Below are 18,057 nucleotides of genomic sequence, written 5' to 3' on the forward strand. Positions count from 1 at the left end.
TGATGGGAAACAGAGTCTAAGAGATTAACTAGGACATTCTTTTAGAAAATGCTTAATTGACCAAAGTTAGTTTTGGCACAAACCTGCTTTGAACAAATTACAGTATTATGCATCCATCCTTTCTTAAATCAACACCTTGGCCTCCGCTGTGTATACGGCTCAGTGGAAAAGACTTGCCTAGCTGTGTAAGACCCTAGGTTCTATTCCCAGCATCTGCCAGCCCAGTCAACAAACAGAGCCTCACCAAGGATGGTGAGGACCCTTGAACTATGCTTTGTGGTTTCTTGACTCCCTTCTTAATGTGAAGCAGCCTGTACCTCTTCTTCTCCCCAACCCTCTTCTTTTTTTTTAAATTGATTTTTATTGAGCTCTACATTTTTCTCTGCTCCCCTCCCTGCCTCTCCCCTCCCCCCTCTAACCCTCCCCGTAGGTCCTCATGCTCCCAATTTACTCAGGAGGTCTTGTCTTTTTCTACTACCCATGTAGATTAGATCTATGTATGTCTCTCTGAGGGTTCTCATTTTTGTCTAGGTTCTCTGGGATTGTGATTTGTGGGCTGGTTTTCCTTGCTTTATGTTTAAAAACCACTTATGAGTGAGTACATGTGATAATTGTCTTTCTGGGTCTGGGTTACCTCACTCAAAATGATGTTTTCTAGCTCCATCCATTTGCCTGCAAAATTCAAGATGTCATTATTTTTTCTGCTGTGTAATATTCCATTGTGTAGATGTAACACATTTTCCTTATCCATTCTTCAGTCGAGGGGCATTTAGGTTATTTCCAGGTTCTGGCTATGACAAAGAATGCTGCTAGGAACATAGTCGAGCACATGTCCTTGTAGCACGATTGAGCATCCTTTGGATATATACCCAAAAGTGGTATTGCTGGGTCTTTAGGAAGGTTGTTTCCTAATTTTCTGAGAAATTGCCACACTGACATCCAAAGGGGCTGTACCAGCTTGCATTTCCACCAGCAATGCAAGAGTGTTCCCTTTACCCCACACCCTCTCCAGCATAAGTTATCAACAGTGTTTTTGATCTTGGCCATTCTTACAGGTGTCAGATGGAATCTCAGAGTTGTTTTGATTTGCATTTCTCTGGTGACTAAGGATACTGACCATTTCCTTAAGTGTCTGTCAGCCATTTTAGATTTCTCTGTTGAGAGTTCTCTGTTTAGGTCTGTACTCCATTTTTTTATTGGATTATGTGTTCTTTTGATGACCAATTTCTTGAGTTCTTTGTATATTTTGGAGATCAGACAACAAAGCAGTTGAAAGTGTCACTCAATGGCACAGAGTTATCTTTGCACAACCTATGGGAGTTGTGGGTCTAGAGGGGTGTTGGTACTGTACACGAACTTTCACATAATGAAGTCAGAGACAACAAATAGCTCTCAGGAACAACCCTGAGCCAGTCATGCCTCTGGTAACTGATTTTTTTTTCCTTCAGCTAAAAATGGTTCAACTTATTATTCTGTTCTTGTTTTTTTTTTTTTTTTTTTACTCTCTAACAGCCTGAAGGTATTGAAAAAGAAACAAGCCAGAGTTTCCTTATCTGCACAGAAGGTAAGCGGGCTCTCCACGTGGTCAGTTAGTCTAGAGCACAGCAGGCTTACCTCCTCAGCCTATACACAAGCCACAAGTCGAGAGCTCACTCGGCATCTGGATGCATTATAAGTTTCTCTTGGGGGTGTTACTTTATTTCATGTTTTATTGTTGGGGCCCGGTGCTAGCCCGGACCATAAATTATTTCTCTACCAGACCCCAACATAAACTATCTCTCCCTGGACCGGCGTGGGGGAGACGGGAATACGACTCACATGGTTTCATTGGGAGGGAGATTCTCAGAGATCCCTCATAATATCCTGAGTTCACATCCTGAAGACTTCCTCTCGTTTATTCTCCAAACAGCCTTATACCAAAACTTAATTTAGGGGAAATACATTAGCATTCTGTCTCCTAGGTAACCAGGTGAATGGCTTTTCCTCACATCCACAACTACCTGTCTGTTCTGTATGCTAACTGTCACATAGGCTTGAATCAGCATCTCTATAAGGCATCCTCCAAATTACAAAGAAAGGAGAAAAACATCCTGAACTTTTGTTAGGTTAGGGACAGCCTGCCTGGCAGGGTACGTGACCCATCTCAGGTGTGGCCTATGGCTTGATGGCTTGGCTGCCATGCCATATAGAAATATGGGCCTACATTTTATCTTCATTGATAGATAATTTTTAGAAAACAAAATGTGCATTAATGAGTGACATTTATTTGTTTGTCTAATAAGATTAGTCTACCTCTGCCTATTTTCTCCATCTTGATTATTATGATTGTCTCATAATCTTGACCAATGGACTATCACTAGCATAGTGGTTCCTTTGATATTCTTGGTACGAAATCATCTGTAAATTCATTACTGGCCCTCAGTTACCTGATTTGTGGCCATCATAAGTATCATTTTAGCTGGTTAGTGATAATCTGGTTTTAATGTCTACTCTGTCTTTAAGCATTCCTTCTATGAGCTGAGTCTTATAGCTTTCATTTTATTCCATAAACAGTTTAAGTACTGAACTGATAGAAAATGGAGACCACTGTTTCAGACAAAGTATGCATTTTTTTTCTGGATGTTTTGCTGTTCTAAACTAACTCAAATTCTCAGATTATTTAAAAAGAGTTTTTATTGCCTTTATTTGTGTGTACAGTGTGGGGGGGCATGCACGCATGTGAGTGTGCATTGCACGTCGCTGGGAGTGTGGAAGTGAGAGGACAGCTCACAGGAGTTCCTTCTCGCCTTCTACCCGTGGGTCCCAGGGCTTGAACTCAGATCGTCAGGCTTGGTGGCACATGCTGTCACCCTCTGAGCCACCTCACGTCCCAAATTCACAATTTTATTGTCTCCAAAGGCAAAGCTAACCAATGGCCTTTTCTTCCTAATACAGCTGTTCCAAAATCCTGCTACCATGACTTGTAGAGGGAAGTCTTTGCAGTGTTTGTATGGGCGTTTTCTTTCAGGTACTAAAGTCTCAAAGCAAATGCTTCTGGAATTGCCAAGAGATGTAGTGGAAGGGTCAGCCAGATCCTTTGTCACCGTCGTGGGTGAGTTTATCAAATTCTTGTCGTGGTGATTTGAAAATCTTGATTGAGGTAGTCTGGAAATAAGTTCTAAAATAACAGAATGGAGATACTTTCTTAAGCTATCAGGGTAGGAACTGTGTTCAGACCACCCCTTCTGCCTGTTTCCATGTGGGATCTGAAAGCGTGGAGTTTCCAGACCTGCATCTCTAGGAAGCACTCCCGCTGGCTGGTAACGGTAGATGCTCAGGAAACAGGAGCATGGTATGACCTGTACATATGAATTATATAAATTAGCCTCTATATAAATAATCTATATAAATAATATAAATTAGCCTCTTGGAGATTATGATATGTTGTGATGCTGAGATTTTCTTGGTTAAAAAAAAAAAGAGGTATGTTTCCTAAAAGTAGTTATCCATCTATCATCAGCATTCAAGTCCACAGGAGAGGGGTGGGTTATAGTTTGTATTTCATCAGTATCTAAAACCACAAATTAGAAGCAAGCCAGCAAGGGGCACACTTCCTGAGGTTCCTCCTTTCAGGAACATTTCATACCCGAAGCCCCTCTATTTCCTCACTTAGGAACCACCTCCCTTAGATTGCCTCTAGGAAACTTTGGCTTGTTTATATGTTTTATTTCAAATTATGTGTGTAGAGGACAGTATGTGCATGTGAGTGGAGGGCCCAAGGAGGCCAGAAGCGTTGATTCCCCTGGAAGGAAAGTTAGAGGCAGATGTGAGCCACCCAATATGGGTACTGGGAGCTGAATTCAGGCCTGCTTCCAGAACAGCAAGGTGTGAATGGAGACTCCACAATGGATGCTCAGACCCGAATAACCATACAGAAACTATAATAACTACAACACTGTTTGGCCAATGGCTCGGGTGTATTCCTAGCTAGCTCTTCCATCTTAAATTAGCTCATTTCTATTAATCTGTATATCACCACAAGGTTGTGGCTTACTGGTAATGTTCTGGCATCTTTCTCCTTTGGTTGCTACATGGCATCTCTTCGACTTCACCTACTCTCTCTATATATATCTCTGTTCAGATTACCCACCTGGCTTTATTCTGCTAAGCCATTGACCAAAAAAGCTTTATTCATCAACCAATAAAAGCAACGCATATATAGAAGGGCATCCCACATCAGCAAGGGCTCTTAACAGCTAAGTCACCTCTCCAGCCTCCTGTTTATACCGTTTAGAGCCAACTTTAAATGTTTTCTGCCCCCACCATGCATTAATAGCCACAGGTCCTACTGCCGAGGCAGCGGCTCAGCATTAACATAAGTGCATGACTCTTCTTTTCTGTCTTTAGGAGACATTCTAGGAGTCACGATGCAGAATCTAGATAGCCTTCTCCTCACGCCCTATGGGTGTGGTGAGCAGAACATTGCCCAGCTAGTGTCTGACACTTACATACTCGACTACCTGAGAGCGACCCAGCAGCTGACGGAAGAAGTCAAATCCAGAGCTCTACTTCTCTTAACTAACGGTGAGAGGGATAAGTAGTTTCTGCCAACAAAGGTGAAACCAATTGCAACTGATATGCAAATGTGATAAGTTTTACTCTATTGTTGCGACTGAGACAAATGTGAACCCTTGAGATACGCTGGGTCCTAGCTGTGTGCTCCTTTTGACTTTAAAATCTATGCCCATCATTTAACCTAATGTTGTAGAACTGTAGTTTCAAACTGTGAACTCATCTTTATTTTAAATTTTCTTTATTCACACATATACACATGTAATAAAATAGAGTCATGTCCACCCCATGTCTCCCCTTCAACTCCCACCTCACTCTCCCCAACATGCCCCCTCCCAACCTTGTGTCCTTTTTTTATGGCCCACCAAGTCCAGTTAGCACAGCCCATATGTGCATGGGCATAGGGACCCACCCACCAGTGACCACACCCTCAAAAAAGAATGAGTCTCCCACCTGCAGCAAAACTCACTCTCAATAGCTCAATATAGAACTGCATCTGGAGGCCACTACCCCATCTATGCCAGGATTTTGACTCTTGCCCATATGGAGATCTTGTCCAAGTAGCCACAACTGCTGCGAGCTTGCAGTTGTAATAGCAGCATCAGCTCTGAAGACAGCTTTCCATAGCACTCCTCCCCATCCTCCGGCTCCTGCATTCTTCCTGTCTCCTCCTCCAAGATGCTCCCCGGAACTTGGTGGTAATGGAGTTTAGCATCAATAAACTCATTTGTAAATTGTAGTAGTTAACTGTTACATGGGGGGGGGCTGACTTATAGCTTATAGAGATCTCTGTGTGATTTTATTTGGGGCTTGCCGGTTGTGGGGTACCGGGTGATACAGAAACCCCAATAAGCCAGCCCCCCCCCATGTAACAGAAAACAATAAGGTCTTATTTGTCGTGGTTGTGGACAGTGGCTGGAAATGACTCATTCGTCAGCCCCTAGGCCTGCTTGCTTGGCTGTGTTCCAACTCAGTGAAGTGACGGGATCTGGATGTTGAAAGAAGCTACACAAGTAGCACCTAGTGTGACATTGAGGACAGGGCCAGGAGGAAATGCAGTTTGGGTTTTCTTTTTAGGAAGGTAAAACCGAGGGAAGTAAAACCACCTCAGGATACTGATTGCTAAGCACAGTCCTGAGACAGCTTTTAAATAAGGCATTCTCTGTGTACACAGAGGTAGACAGCCTGAAGTTTCGGGAAACAAAACTGAAGCAATCACATCGACACACCCAGGGGCTTGCAGTCACCCAGGCTGCGTTGTTTTTTTCCTTCTCTCCCAGGCTCAGCAGCAGCTTCCTTCTGTGTTGTGTTTTAGGTTACCAGAAGCACTTGTCTTTCAAAAACTCCGATGGTTCATATGACATGTTCTGCCAGAGCAATCAGAAAGGAAGCATATGGTGAGAGATGAAAGCTTTGTTTTCAATAATATAGGGTTGTTTTATTTTCTAAGCGTGACTTGCAAGAAGGCGAGAGCAGCCAGTGCTCAGATTTACAGAGAATAAAGCAAAACCCCCACCCAAATGTGTTAGTTCAGATGTCACAGCTCATCAGCTCCATGGCAACTGTCACATCTTACTCTGTGCCTCTCAGTCTCATTTACATTCAGGGAAAAGAAACTAGAAGGCCCCATGGCATCGAATTATAGCTCATACCACTTCTGTTTCTGGGTATATGTCAGAAACATAAAGTCAGACCTTTGGGTGACTAAAATCCACCTGCTCTAATTTCTAGAGATTTGCTGATCATCATATTTACTGACTCCAGTGAGAGGGCTACTGTCAATCAAGACTAGTAACTGTCAACACTGGACAGTGTTGTAGGAATGCATTACCCGAACAGAACAACACTGATGAACCTGTTGAGTGGCTGATATCGTCTTTCCCTCTAACTTTTGCTTTGTTGATTACAGGCTCAGTGCCCTTACTTTCAAGACATTTGAGAAAATGAAGGAATATATTTTCATTGAAGAGTCAGTTCCCAAACAGACCTTAATCTGGCTTTCAAGAAAACAGAGACCGAACGGGTGCTTTGGGAGGGATGACAAGCTTGTCAACAGTGCTTGGGAGGTAAGGGACCCACAATGAGGCGTCCTTTCCCTGCTTCCCTGAGTCATCTGTCTCTGTTGCCCTCCCTCATCAGGAGTGCTTGCCTCTTGGGAATGCTTTGCCTTTTGAGTCTGCTGAAGTCACAGGTCCTCCATGTCCTTTCCACGAGTATCAGTGCTGCTTCATGAATGTTTAACCAGAACCTAAACATAACCCTGCATGAGTCTTCCGATCACCTTCTTCAGATTTCAGTCTTTCTACAGTCAGGATTCTGTAATCATTAAACTGGGAAGAGGAGACAAAAAAGGGACTCAGCCTAGAAAGCTTCTGGGAATTCGGAGTCAGACGGGAACGGGTCTTGAATGTGTGAGGAATTCCTTTCTGTACCTTAGTCCTGAGGTTTAAATCATGGCCACAGGCTGAGAATGTGGCTTGGCTAGTAGAGCGTGTTAACCCAAAAACCCAGCGCTTGCCTCAAAAAGAATAGGAGATAATTTATTCTGAAGCCCAGCATGAGTGACCATGGTCCAGGAACACAGATTTAGGTAGCCCCAAATTCCGTGTTCTAACTTTGCAAGAATTTGATTGAGTTTTTATGTAACAGAGTAAATAAAGTTATCACTCAGAAAATTTTTCAAATGCATTGGTGGAAATGCTGCCGAGGTGGTCACAGCAAAGCAGGGAGACTCGGCCCCAGGACTCAGAGGATGTCTGAAGACACTCTTAGCGGTTCATTGGTGGGAGCTAGGGATTGGTTAAGTTCATATTCCAAAACGATTTTATCTCTTAGTCACAGGTTGCTAGGTAAGACATAGAGGTGATCAAGGAAAGGCTATGTAGGAGGTTAAAGATGGGTGAACTAGCTTCTGGACCTGCAACATTCCGACCACCCCACAACCACTGATGGTTGGTTAATCAGTCAATGAGCCTTGTAGAAAGATCAGTGGCCGGTGTGACTTCCTTCAGGGAACTTCGTTCACAAATACTTGCAATGTGTATGAAGCCCTGAATTCAATCCTAAGTACCACACAAACTCTACCAGGCATGCACCAGGTTTAACGGCAGATCCCTGTAATCATGAGAAGGAGAGGCAGAAGAGGCAGAAACTCAAGGTTATCTTCAACTAACAAGTGCACTATATGAGAAACTCCTCAAAAAATAAAAGTGAGGTGCGGAAGCCCACACCTTAAATAGCAGCACTCAGGAGTCAGAGGCAGGTGAATCTCTGTGAGATTGAGGCCAGTCTTATCTGCTAGGGAGCTCCTGGCCACCCAAGGCTACATAGTGAGACTCTGTAAAACAGCACAGTAAAAATGAGAACCAACCAAACTGCAACAACAAAAACTTCACAGTCTCTGGTTTAATGCTAATCTTCTCCAAGGATTTTTATGCATGATCAGGGTGCAAGCCATGTGATTTTAATTCTTTTTAATTTGCACTATACTCATATGTGAGTCCTGATAACTGTGTTGGCTAGTTTTATATCAACTTGACACAAGCTGGAGTCGTTTGAGAAGAGGGAACCTCAACTGAGAAAATACCCCACTAAATTGGCCTGTGGGCAAGCCTGTGGTGCATTTTCTTAACCAGTGATTGATGTGGAAGGGCCCAGATCTTTGTGGCTGATCCCACCCCAGGGCAAGTTTTGGGGAACAAACCAGTGAGCAGCGTTCTTCCATGGCCTCTGCTTCAGCCCGGAGTTCCTGTTCTGACTTCTGGAACTACATTCTGTGAAGTGAAATAAGCTCTTTCTTCCCCAAGCTGCTCTTGGTCACTGGCTTAGTTAGGGTTTCTATTGCTGAGAAGAGACACCATAACCACGAGAAAACATTTAACTGGGGTGGCTTACAGTTCCAGAAGTTTAGTCCATGATCATCATGGCAGCATGCGGGCAGATATGGTGCTAGAGAAGGAGCTCAGAGTTCTACATCTTGAGCTACAGGCATCAGGAAGTGAGCTGTCTACACTGAACATAACTTGAGCGTAGGAGACCTCCAAGCCCACCCCCATAGTGACACACTTTTCCAACAAGGCCACATATACTCCAACAAAGCCAGGCTTTTTATAGTACCACTCCCGATGAGCTTATGGGGACCAATTATGTGCAAATGATGCAGTTATGGTGTTCCCCACAGAGGTAGAGCCCTGAGTAAGACACTACTGTAACTGCTGCTTGGGCAGGAATTTCCACGATATCTACCATTTCTTTCTGTCTCACCCCGTCAGCAAAATGTTTCTTTGCTTTCTTCAAATTAGTACAAAACAGTCATGTGAGCCATTGCTCAGAATTCAGGCCAAACACCAGGTCACATAATACTATACACTTATGTACAACCAAGTATGTTTAAAATTCTTATGCTTTATTTCTTAATTCCATTGAGTGTTGATGGAAACTCACCCAGATAGCACAACTACTATTTTTCTAACTTAAAAACTACAGGTTAGCATATTTTTATGAATAGAAATGTTTGTTCAAGCATTTTTTCCCCAGTGAGTCTCCATTCAGAAGCAGCTGCTCTTTCGTGGTCTGCGATCCTGGACGGCTCACTGTCCCTCTGTTTCAGGGCAGCAATGAAGAGGATGTTGCGCTCACTGCACAAGTCGTTGAGGCATTCCTTGAAGTTGGATTCGACTCCAGTGTATGAATTCCCATCATCTCTGGCTTCGCTTAACTGAATGAACCTTAGCTAGAACCTGTTTTCTGAATGGCTTGAAATTCTTAGACGGGAAAAGATATCAAGACAATTCACCCATTACCATCCTTAAACTGGTGATGTTCAAAATTCTTTTGGTTCACCGGTAGGACTGAGGTTTGCCCAGGTTGGATACACATATGAAAAAAAAATTGTTTTCATAAGATCTCAGGTGCTTAAATGTTCCCTGACTGCAGTCATAAACTTCAGATTATGAGCCTCTTCTGTGGCGGGCATGAGGGCACACACAAGTGTTCAGTGGTAACTCCAGTGTTCATCAAATCAAGGCAAAAGATCATGACATTTGAGGCCAGTCTTGTCTATTCAGCAAGACCCATAGTCAAAAACAAAGTCAGTTATCACTGAAGAAGAATACTCTCAGAGAAGTTTGTTCTCAAGTCCCTGCAGCATTTTCAGAATGGTCTCAGTGCATAGGCTGCTCATTTACCCAGTCTGTCCCTAAAGGAGACACCATGTGCTTTCAAGGTCATTAGTGTATCTTGAAATACAAACCTCTATTTGAAGCACGAGAGTAAAACATATTAGGTCTAAAAGACCTGTGTGTGATCTGGGGAGATCGCTCATTTAGGATCTTCACACACATGAGAAGAACCTGAGTTCTGTCCCTAGAACCTGTGTATAGATGCAGGTTAACATGGTGGCACATGCCTGTAATCCTATGTCTGAGGAGACAGAGAGTGGAGGATCCATGGGGCCCTCTGGCAAGGAAGGCTAATATAATTCCTGCACCCCAGCCAAAGAGAGGCATTGTCCCAAACGAGGTAGTTGGTGGCCTTCAAGTTGGCAGCCAGATCCATCCTCTGAGCACCGTGCCACATGCACATACACATGGATACACACACATCCACACACATACAATTGTATGTTTTGTGACATGGAAGAAGTTTATATTATAGGTAAAATATTAAAACTCACTTTATGCGTTAAACTCTGTTTCCCCCATACTAATAATAATCCAAATTTATTTTTCTGATGCTTGGAAAATAGATCGTGTGAATATATATGATAGTTTTGTATGTGAAAATAGAGTATATGAATATATATGATAGATTTGTACACATAATGTGCTTCAGAGATGTCGTGTGTATTGTAAAGTGCATTACAAGAGTGGTTAGCTTATATATTCAGCAAACTCATGCAATGTTCAGGGTCTCTTACAAGCATTTCTTCCTCCCCACTAGTTTCCTGCCCTCCGCAATGGTCTCTATTGTCTGGAGGAGGCATACGCAAAGGGCGTCACTGATGGCCACACTCAAGCTATCCTGGCTTACGTGTTTGCCCTGGCTGGAAAAGAACAGCAAGTGAAATCCTTACTCTCGATCCTGGATCAATCGGCTACAAAAATAAGTAAGTCTTACTACCAGTTGCCTTTTCCAGGGCAGAAACTCCTGAAAACCAAGTGCAGATCTCAGTGAGGGCTTGGATCAGAATCCGCCCTCCACCAAGAAGCTCCTGCTTCTCCCACAGAACACGTCAGCACCCGTGTCTTAAAGAGTATCAGATATTTAATCTCCCTCTTTCTCTTTTCCACTAATCTTTTTCTCAAACAAAGTAAAGGAAATTGAGCACACCACAGACAATAATAATTACTCCTGAAACCTCTTATGACCCCAAGGAGACACCATATTTATTTTCCAGAGTCTTTATGGAAAATTGCCACAGACTGGCTAACTTAAACCTCAGAACACTTTTTTTCTCTAGAGGGTAAAAGTCTAATATCTGAACAGCATGAAGTGTGGGGACTTTGCCCTCATGTGATGTTTCTTCTGAGTGTGGATAGCCTTGGCGCCCTTTTGTAAGTCCATGTCTCCTCTTCTCATACTCACCATCCAACTAGACTGTGTGGCACCTTAGAAAACTCATCTTAGCTATAGCATCCCTCTAGAGAACCTATCCCAAAATCCAGTCACATTCTGAGCTCAAAGCTTCAGGATATGATTTTAAAATTCAGGCCACAACAGGAATCCAAAGAATAGAACCTGTGCCCTCAGAATGGGTACCTTATAGGAGCTTGTTTTTAGGACTGTGAAAATTCTTTTTATAGAGACTGACTTCTCCCTGTTTTCTCAGATAATGTGATATATTGGGAAAAAGAAGAGAAACGCCAAGCAGGCTCTCCAGCCTTCACTCCTCTGGCACTTTCTGGCGAGACTGAGATGACATGCTATGTGCTGTTGGCTGTCATTTCTCAGGTCACTCGGGACCTTGATTATGCCAGTAAGATTGTGCAGTGGCTTGCCCAGTGGATGAATTCCCATGGAGGCTTCTCTGCCACGCAGGTGATTAGCCTGATAGGAGGTGAATGTGTTTAATGCCTAAGATGCCAGTCTAGATGACAGCAATCATGGTCATAAAAACATAGATTCTGGAGTGGAGAATACTTGATATTCTTTTTAAAGATTTATTTTGTTTTATGTGTAAGAATGTTTTGTATGCATGTGTGTGTATCACATACATGCCTGATGGATTACCCTGATCTGGGGTTACAGATGGTTGTGAGCCACCATGTGGGTTCTGGGAATCGAACCTAGGTCCAATGCAAGAGCTACAGTGCCCTTAACATTTGAGCCATATCTCCAATTCCCACATTTGATATTCTGAATCCGGTTTTATTTTGTCATGGGCTCGCCATTGTGTTTTAGACACTCTCGCAAGGAGACTTTATTTTAGATGATAAATGAGTTTTAAGGAATTCAAGCTTTCTGTGTCTGTGTTGCACACTGGAAAGCAGAATGTAAGTCTAGAAGAGATTTTCTCTGTAAGAGCAGAGTCTTGGTACAGTAGCTATCTGATGGCACAATGGTCAAACCACATGTCAGTGAGAAATAAAGATTTCCCTCTGCTTCTGTCATCTCCACATCAGAGAAAGCAAAGGTTGGGGAACAGAAAACAAGAAAAATAAATGGCCATGAGTAATGATGGAATCCTTTCCTAGTAGGAAAAATTGAAAGTCAGGAGAATTTCATTTAACAAAGACAATGTCCCTTTCTCTCCTCCTATAAGGCTGAGTCCCCATAACATGGCAGGCTGTTGAATTGCCAGAGACCCTCTTCTGGCTTTGGTCCCTCTTTGAAGATGAGGAGACAGAGGTGCAGTCATCACACTTAGCACACCTCCACTTTCTGATGAGATTTGTCATGATTTTCAGCAGTGGGGATGATTATTTTTAGAAAATTAAAAGTAAATTAAGGTTTGTTAAAGAATACAAATTGGCAACAACTCACACATTCTCTGTTGCCCCGGGCATTGTTTCTTATCCCATCACCAGCTTTAGGAATGTTTGCAGAAACGGGCTGAAAGTCCCACAGTCAGCAGTGCCTGACCTTGCACCCCTGTTTCATGCAGGACACCACAGTGTGCCTTCTCGCCCTAACCCAATACATGAAGTTAACTGGCTCTAACTCTCAAAACACTGTCACCTTGAGCACTGAAGACTCTGAGGAGGTTTTCCCTGTTGACAACAATAACCGCCTTCTAGTTCAGCGCTCGAAATTATCCGCAAGGCATGGGCAATACACGGTTGATGTAGAAGGAGAAGGCTGTGCGTTCATCCAGGTAACGGAAACCCTCCACAGAGGGAGAACTGAGCTTGCCTGTGAGAGTTCAGACCAGTTACGTGTGAAGAGTTTTGTCATTTGACTCTTTCTGTGATTATCTCTACTTCCCTCACATTTTTATAATCGGTAGCAGAAAATGCAGGATATATTACCCTGAGGTTATTCACATTTTTATTCATTGCAAAGTTAACACACAGGGATTAGAGAGATGATGCAGTGATTAAGAGTACTGGTTACTCCTCTAGAGGTTTGATTCTCAGCACCCACATGGTGGTTGCAATGCCAGTTCCAGGAGATCTGACGCCCTCCTCTGGTCTCCTTGGGCACTGCACACATGAGGAGCATACACACAGGCAAAACGCCCATACACATAAAATAAAATAATTAAGTCTTTAAAAAAAGCAATAAAGTTGGCATGGAGAGTAATAGGATTCATGATAGCATTTTCACAATGTTTTGTTGTCTTTCTCCCCTTTCATGTCACCTACGGTCCTTTATCCCTCCCAAATAAGAGCTCTGCTTTCCATTTCCTGATCCCCTGTCTAGCTTCTCTCTCTCTCTCTCTCTCTCTCTCTCTCTCTCTCTCTCTCTCTTTCTCTCTCTCTCCATACAATGCATGCTCATACAAGTGCAGATATACAAATTAAAGTTTTTTATAATTAAATTTGTTCTTTGACAGTTTTGCATGAGCATAGCTGGCAGCCGGAGTTTCTTGAGGAATGTCGCTGGTAAGAAGTGTTCTAGCCTAGTCAGATTACATCACCACGCTGTGTCTTATGTTCTGTCCTCACGAAATTACATCACCACGCTATGTCTCATGGAAACTACACTTAGTTTATCCTGGTTCCCTGATGACAATGACAAAAAGCACATTGGTGGTGGAGCACAGATGACGGGTCCTTCAGCTCTTGCTGCAGGGTGATTTTCATGATTTTCTCTTTCCAGGCTACCCTTAGGTACAATGTACCACTTCCTAAGAAGGCATCAGGATTTTCTCTCTCCGTGGAAATGGAGGAAAGCAACTCTTCGGATGTATTCCAGACAAAGTTTAACCTCACAGTGACCCTCGTGTAAGGGGAACATTTTGATATCCACTCCTTATTAAATCAAAGAATTATTTCAACTAGGATTGAAGAAAACCAGGTTTGAGTGATGGTGACTGTGGCAAGGCACATCTTGAAGACTGATATTCCACCCGACAGGCGTGTCTCGTGTTGAGGGCTGATATTCTACCCCACAAGCATGTCACTGCCTTTTCAGAACCTGGTTTAGCAGCTAGACCTTCAACAAGGTCTACACATGTATGGTTCATGCTCCTCAGCTATAACCGGTGGGTGAGCTGTTGCCCTGCTGACAGATCAACATTGAGGAAGACCTCCTCTGGTGTTGGGCAAACTTAAGGCTGACAGGAACCTACCTAACATAAACAAAGACATTTGTCTGACTTTGTGAGACCGAGGAGAGTTTGTATCCACAGACTTCATCATCTGCACCAGCTAATGTTGTGTTGTACACTGTGACTCAGTTGTGATTATTCTTTGACATTAGAGAATGAAGTTTTCCAGACCTTTCCCTTCCAACTTTTGCCAGATCTCCAGACCTGAGCTTATTGGTGCATCTGTACACCTGCCATCCTTGCTGAGAGAGCTCATGTTTCTAAATTCATGTAGAAATAGGTTTGCTTTTTCATTTCAGGTATACGGGGGCTCACGAAAGCTCCGGTATGGTCCTTGTGGATGTGAAGATGCTCTCTGGGTTTACCCCTGTCCTCTCATCCATCGAGGAGGTAAAGGGGAATGGCCCTGTTCCCTGGCACAGACATAGTGAGAATGTAAAAAAAAAATCATACTAAATAATGGAATTCTTCATCCAAGCATACGTCTTCATATTTCATGTTTGGAGGAATTCTATTCTTACTCTGCAGCAGCACAGTCATTATGCCCATTGCTCAGCATGTATTTCTTTACCCAGTTCCCTCGTGTACTCACAGAAACCCTGCGGTACAAAGGACATTTCCTAAATAGAAGGCACAGTGCTCATTTCTAGAGGGGATTCTCAGGAATTCTAATGCCTGACCCTCATCCCTTCCCGTCAATCTCTTCAAAGCTTAAACACAATGGCCAAGTAATGAAGACAGACGTAAAGAATGGCCACGTTCTTTTCTACTTGAAAAATGTAAGTCCAGAAACAACAGCTTTTTCTTCATGCTTTATTTCACAGCTTTGTTTTCTGAAGGGCATTTGAAAGCTTCTATTTATTATAGATGTGTGTGAAAGAGCTTATTGTTTTAATGAGACACTGAATATAGTCGGTGTTCTGCCTCGCTAATCATATCATTTATATTAACAAGCTATTTTATGTAAGTCATGGTTACCTGACTAGATAGTTCTCATGTTTACAGGCATCTTCATTCCTTAATGCATGTAATGTAGTCATTTACAGACACGAATAATTAATTCTTCCACAGCTTGAACGCCAATGAAGGATAACATGACTTTTGTTTAAACTATGTATATCTAGGTGTATGTGGTGACATTTTGATATACATATGCATTGCAAGTTATCATAAACAAACTAACAATACTCACCATATAATTACCTTTCTAGTATAATATTTAGTATAATAATATAAAATTTATTCTGAGTTTTGTACATGTATATGACATATTTTGATCATAGTTACTCTTTATCCTCCCCTCACTTCCTCCCAGGAACCCACACACACAGCCACACACCCTCCCAACTCATGTCCTCTTTTTAATAACTCACTGGGTCTAATTAGTGCTACCCATACGCACACGGGTATGGAACCGTCCCCTGTGGCGTGGTCAACCTACCAGAGACCACACCCCAGAAGGAAAATGGCTCTCCCTGTCCTCACAGACTTCCACTGTTGATGCTAAAAGACATCCTCCTTCTAAAACCCCCAATAATTTCCTGTTGTGCACATACCACAGCTTCTGTCTGTATCAACATGGGTTATTTTGAGTTATTTCTGTACCTTAGCTATTGTGACCAATGTTGAAGTGAGTGTGGCAATGCCTTTTCAAGATAATAACATGGTTTGTCTTGGACACATACTCACGAGTAGGCCTTCTGAATCATATAGTAGTTCACAATTCTCTAACACACAGCTAAGCAGTGTGACTTAAGTGTTTACATGATTTAACATCAGCTAACTATTTTGCTATTTTATTTTTTATTTTATTTTGCTATTGTATGAGATAGTGGTGGGCTTTCCATTTTAGTCAGGTAGATGACATGCTTATAGGGTAAGATTCTTAGTAATTTTCTTTTTTCAGACCTACTACGACTTTCTGATCATTTGTGTCTTCATAGGTTTCCATGGCGCCAACCAGCTTCACCTTCTCTGTTGAGCAAACCAACATTGTGTCCAACATCCAGCCCGCCCCCGTCACGGTCTACAGTTACGAGAAAGGTAAGCAACCATTTCCCAGCCTTGAACATGGCTGAAGCTCACCCTCTGAGCCCCTGCATTCCCCAAATCATCACTCTGTCTTCAAAAGGTGATCAAGTGATGGCTTTATTATTATTATTATTACATGATTTGAGTTCTGACTGTGCCAGTTCCCAGGGTATCCTAACACTTAAAATCTCTTTGATGAATTGTGAAAAGACTCATCCTTAACTTGAAATATAAATGTTGCTAACCTTCCAAGCCTTTTTCATTGTTGTCGTTACCAAATCAAAGATTTACTATTGAATGCTGCTTCTATGGTTTTTACTTGAGAATTGAAGGGAAACCCATTATAGGAAAAACATAATGGATTATGTTTCAAAACCGTGACATGTCCCGTGGAAGGTCAGCTCATGAAAGTCTACCAAGGAGTCAGTGAACAGTCTGTCCTTATGAATTTAATACATTCCATCACACGACTCACTTTAGTAGAATATTTAAGAATTGATAAAATGCACGAGTGATTACTTCTCTTGAAAAATAATTGGAAAGGTAATATTTTATGTCTTTGTATGGCCACAATCTAGTTACACACAGTTGGAGATTTGAAAAGACAAATGCTTTTCTTATTTTTCAGATGAATACGCCCTTGATTCTTACAGCATCAATAGCATTTCGAATTCCCAATAAGACAGCAGAGCATAAAGAAAAGTAAGGACATTGCATTGACGCCTTCACAGCCTTGCATATGCTTCCTAAGGTCTCTCTTTTTATTAATAATTTAGCATGTTATAAATATATTTATGCACATACTTACACATCAGCATGCATCTTAGTTATGTTTACAGATTTGGGTATATATATGTATATAAGGAGAAATATACACATGTGTATTTATTGTTTAAACAATGTCTTAAATCTCAGGAAACTATTTCTTTGAACAAACTGTTCTCTTGGTCGCCATCCTCACAGGGAGCCATGACCAACCAACCGCCTGACACCCTGAAGAGTCTTCAATCACTGTGTCTTCTTGACAGCTTCACTTCCTTTCTTCCCATTAAATGACATCATTTCAAGTCTGAGGCCATTGTTTTCTATTTATTCTTCCAATTTTCATTGTAGAAATCTCAGAGCTTTGTTTAAGTGCAACTAAATAATTTGCTTCATTTTTTTTTTCAACTTTAAACTCAAATTTGGGCACCTAAACCGTAACTAGAATCCTCCAGAACCAAAGAGGGAGAGAAATAGGTGGAAGTGGAGGCAGGGAGAGTTAGGTTAAAGTTAACAAGGGCTCCGTCAACTCGACACAGAAACACACTCAATGGAACATTCTCAGGGAATGATCAAAAATCGGGGGAGGCAGGAAGCAGAAAAGAGCCCTGAATTAAGTGATAGATTCACTGAGTACAAGATTGAGAGGCTAAGTGAAGGGCATTTTGTTGTTTTAAACCTGATGTACTGCCTCAAGCCTAACACTTGTACCAGGAAAGCAATGCTATACTCTTTGGTCTGACTTAGTGTTCCTGCTGTGATAATGAATTTGAATTGAGGACAAAGGGTGAGAAGAAGCTGGAGAAAATGATAGAAACAGGAAGTTTCTGCATCAACTTTCACATGGGCTTCTGGGTTTGCTAAGAATCTTTACAGTCAAGAAAAACCACCCAGTTCTCTACTTGTGCAGTTAAAGAATTTGGAACCAAGATCTTCTAGACCAGTGGTTCTCAACCTTCCTAATACTGCAGCCCTTTAATACAGTTCCTCATGTTGTGGTG

At 42.2% G+C, this 18,057-nt stretch overlaps 1 protein-coding gene across 1 annotated transcript in view; it reads left to right on the forward strand.

Moving 5' to 3' along the window:
- Positions 1-17,367, forward strand: part of LOC125406897 (alpha-2-macroglobulin-like protein 1) — a 42,509-nt gene extending 25,142 nt beyond the window's left edge. Inside the window, exons 22-36 of the mRNA XM_048444022.3 lie at positions 1,513-1,564; positions 3,008-3,091; positions 4,387-4,563; positions 5,867-5,948; positions 6,461-6,617; positions 9,161-9,235; positions 10,492-10,657; positions 11,381-11,589; positions 12,656-12,865; positions 13,813-13,937; positions 14,563-14,653; positions 14,974-15,042; positions 16,207-16,306; positions 16,923-16,996; positions 17,258-17,367. Of these exons, the coding sequence (XP_048299979.3) occupies positions 1,513-1,564; positions 3,008-3,091; positions 4,387-4,563; positions 5,867-5,948; positions 6,461-6,617; positions 9,161-9,235; positions 10,492-10,657; positions 11,381-11,589; positions 12,656-12,865; positions 13,813-13,937; positions 14,563-14,653; positions 14,974-15,042; positions 16,207-16,306; positions 16,923-16,975 (1,650 nt within the window). The 3' untranslated portion in view covers positions 16,976-16,996; positions 17,258-17,367. The remainder of the gene's footprint in view (positions 1-1,512; positions 1,565-3,007; positions 3,092-4,386; positions 4,564-5,866; positions 5,949-6,460; positions 6,618-9,160; positions 9,236-10,491; positions 10,658-11,380; positions 11,590-12,655; positions 12,866-13,812; positions 13,938-14,562; positions 14,654-14,973; positions 15,043-16,206; positions 16,307-16,922; positions 16,997-17,257) is intronic.
- The last annotated feature ends 690 nt before the right edge of the window (positions 17,368-18,057 follow it).

This window comes from Myodes glareolus, chromosome 3 (genome assembly GCF_982192425.1).
Source record: "Myodes glareolus chromosome 3, mMyoGla1.1, whole genome shotgun sequence".
In the NCBI taxonomy this organism is placed as follows: domain Eukaryota; kingdom Metazoa; phylum Chordata; class Mammalia; order Rodentia; family Cricetidae; genus Myodes; species Myodes glareolus.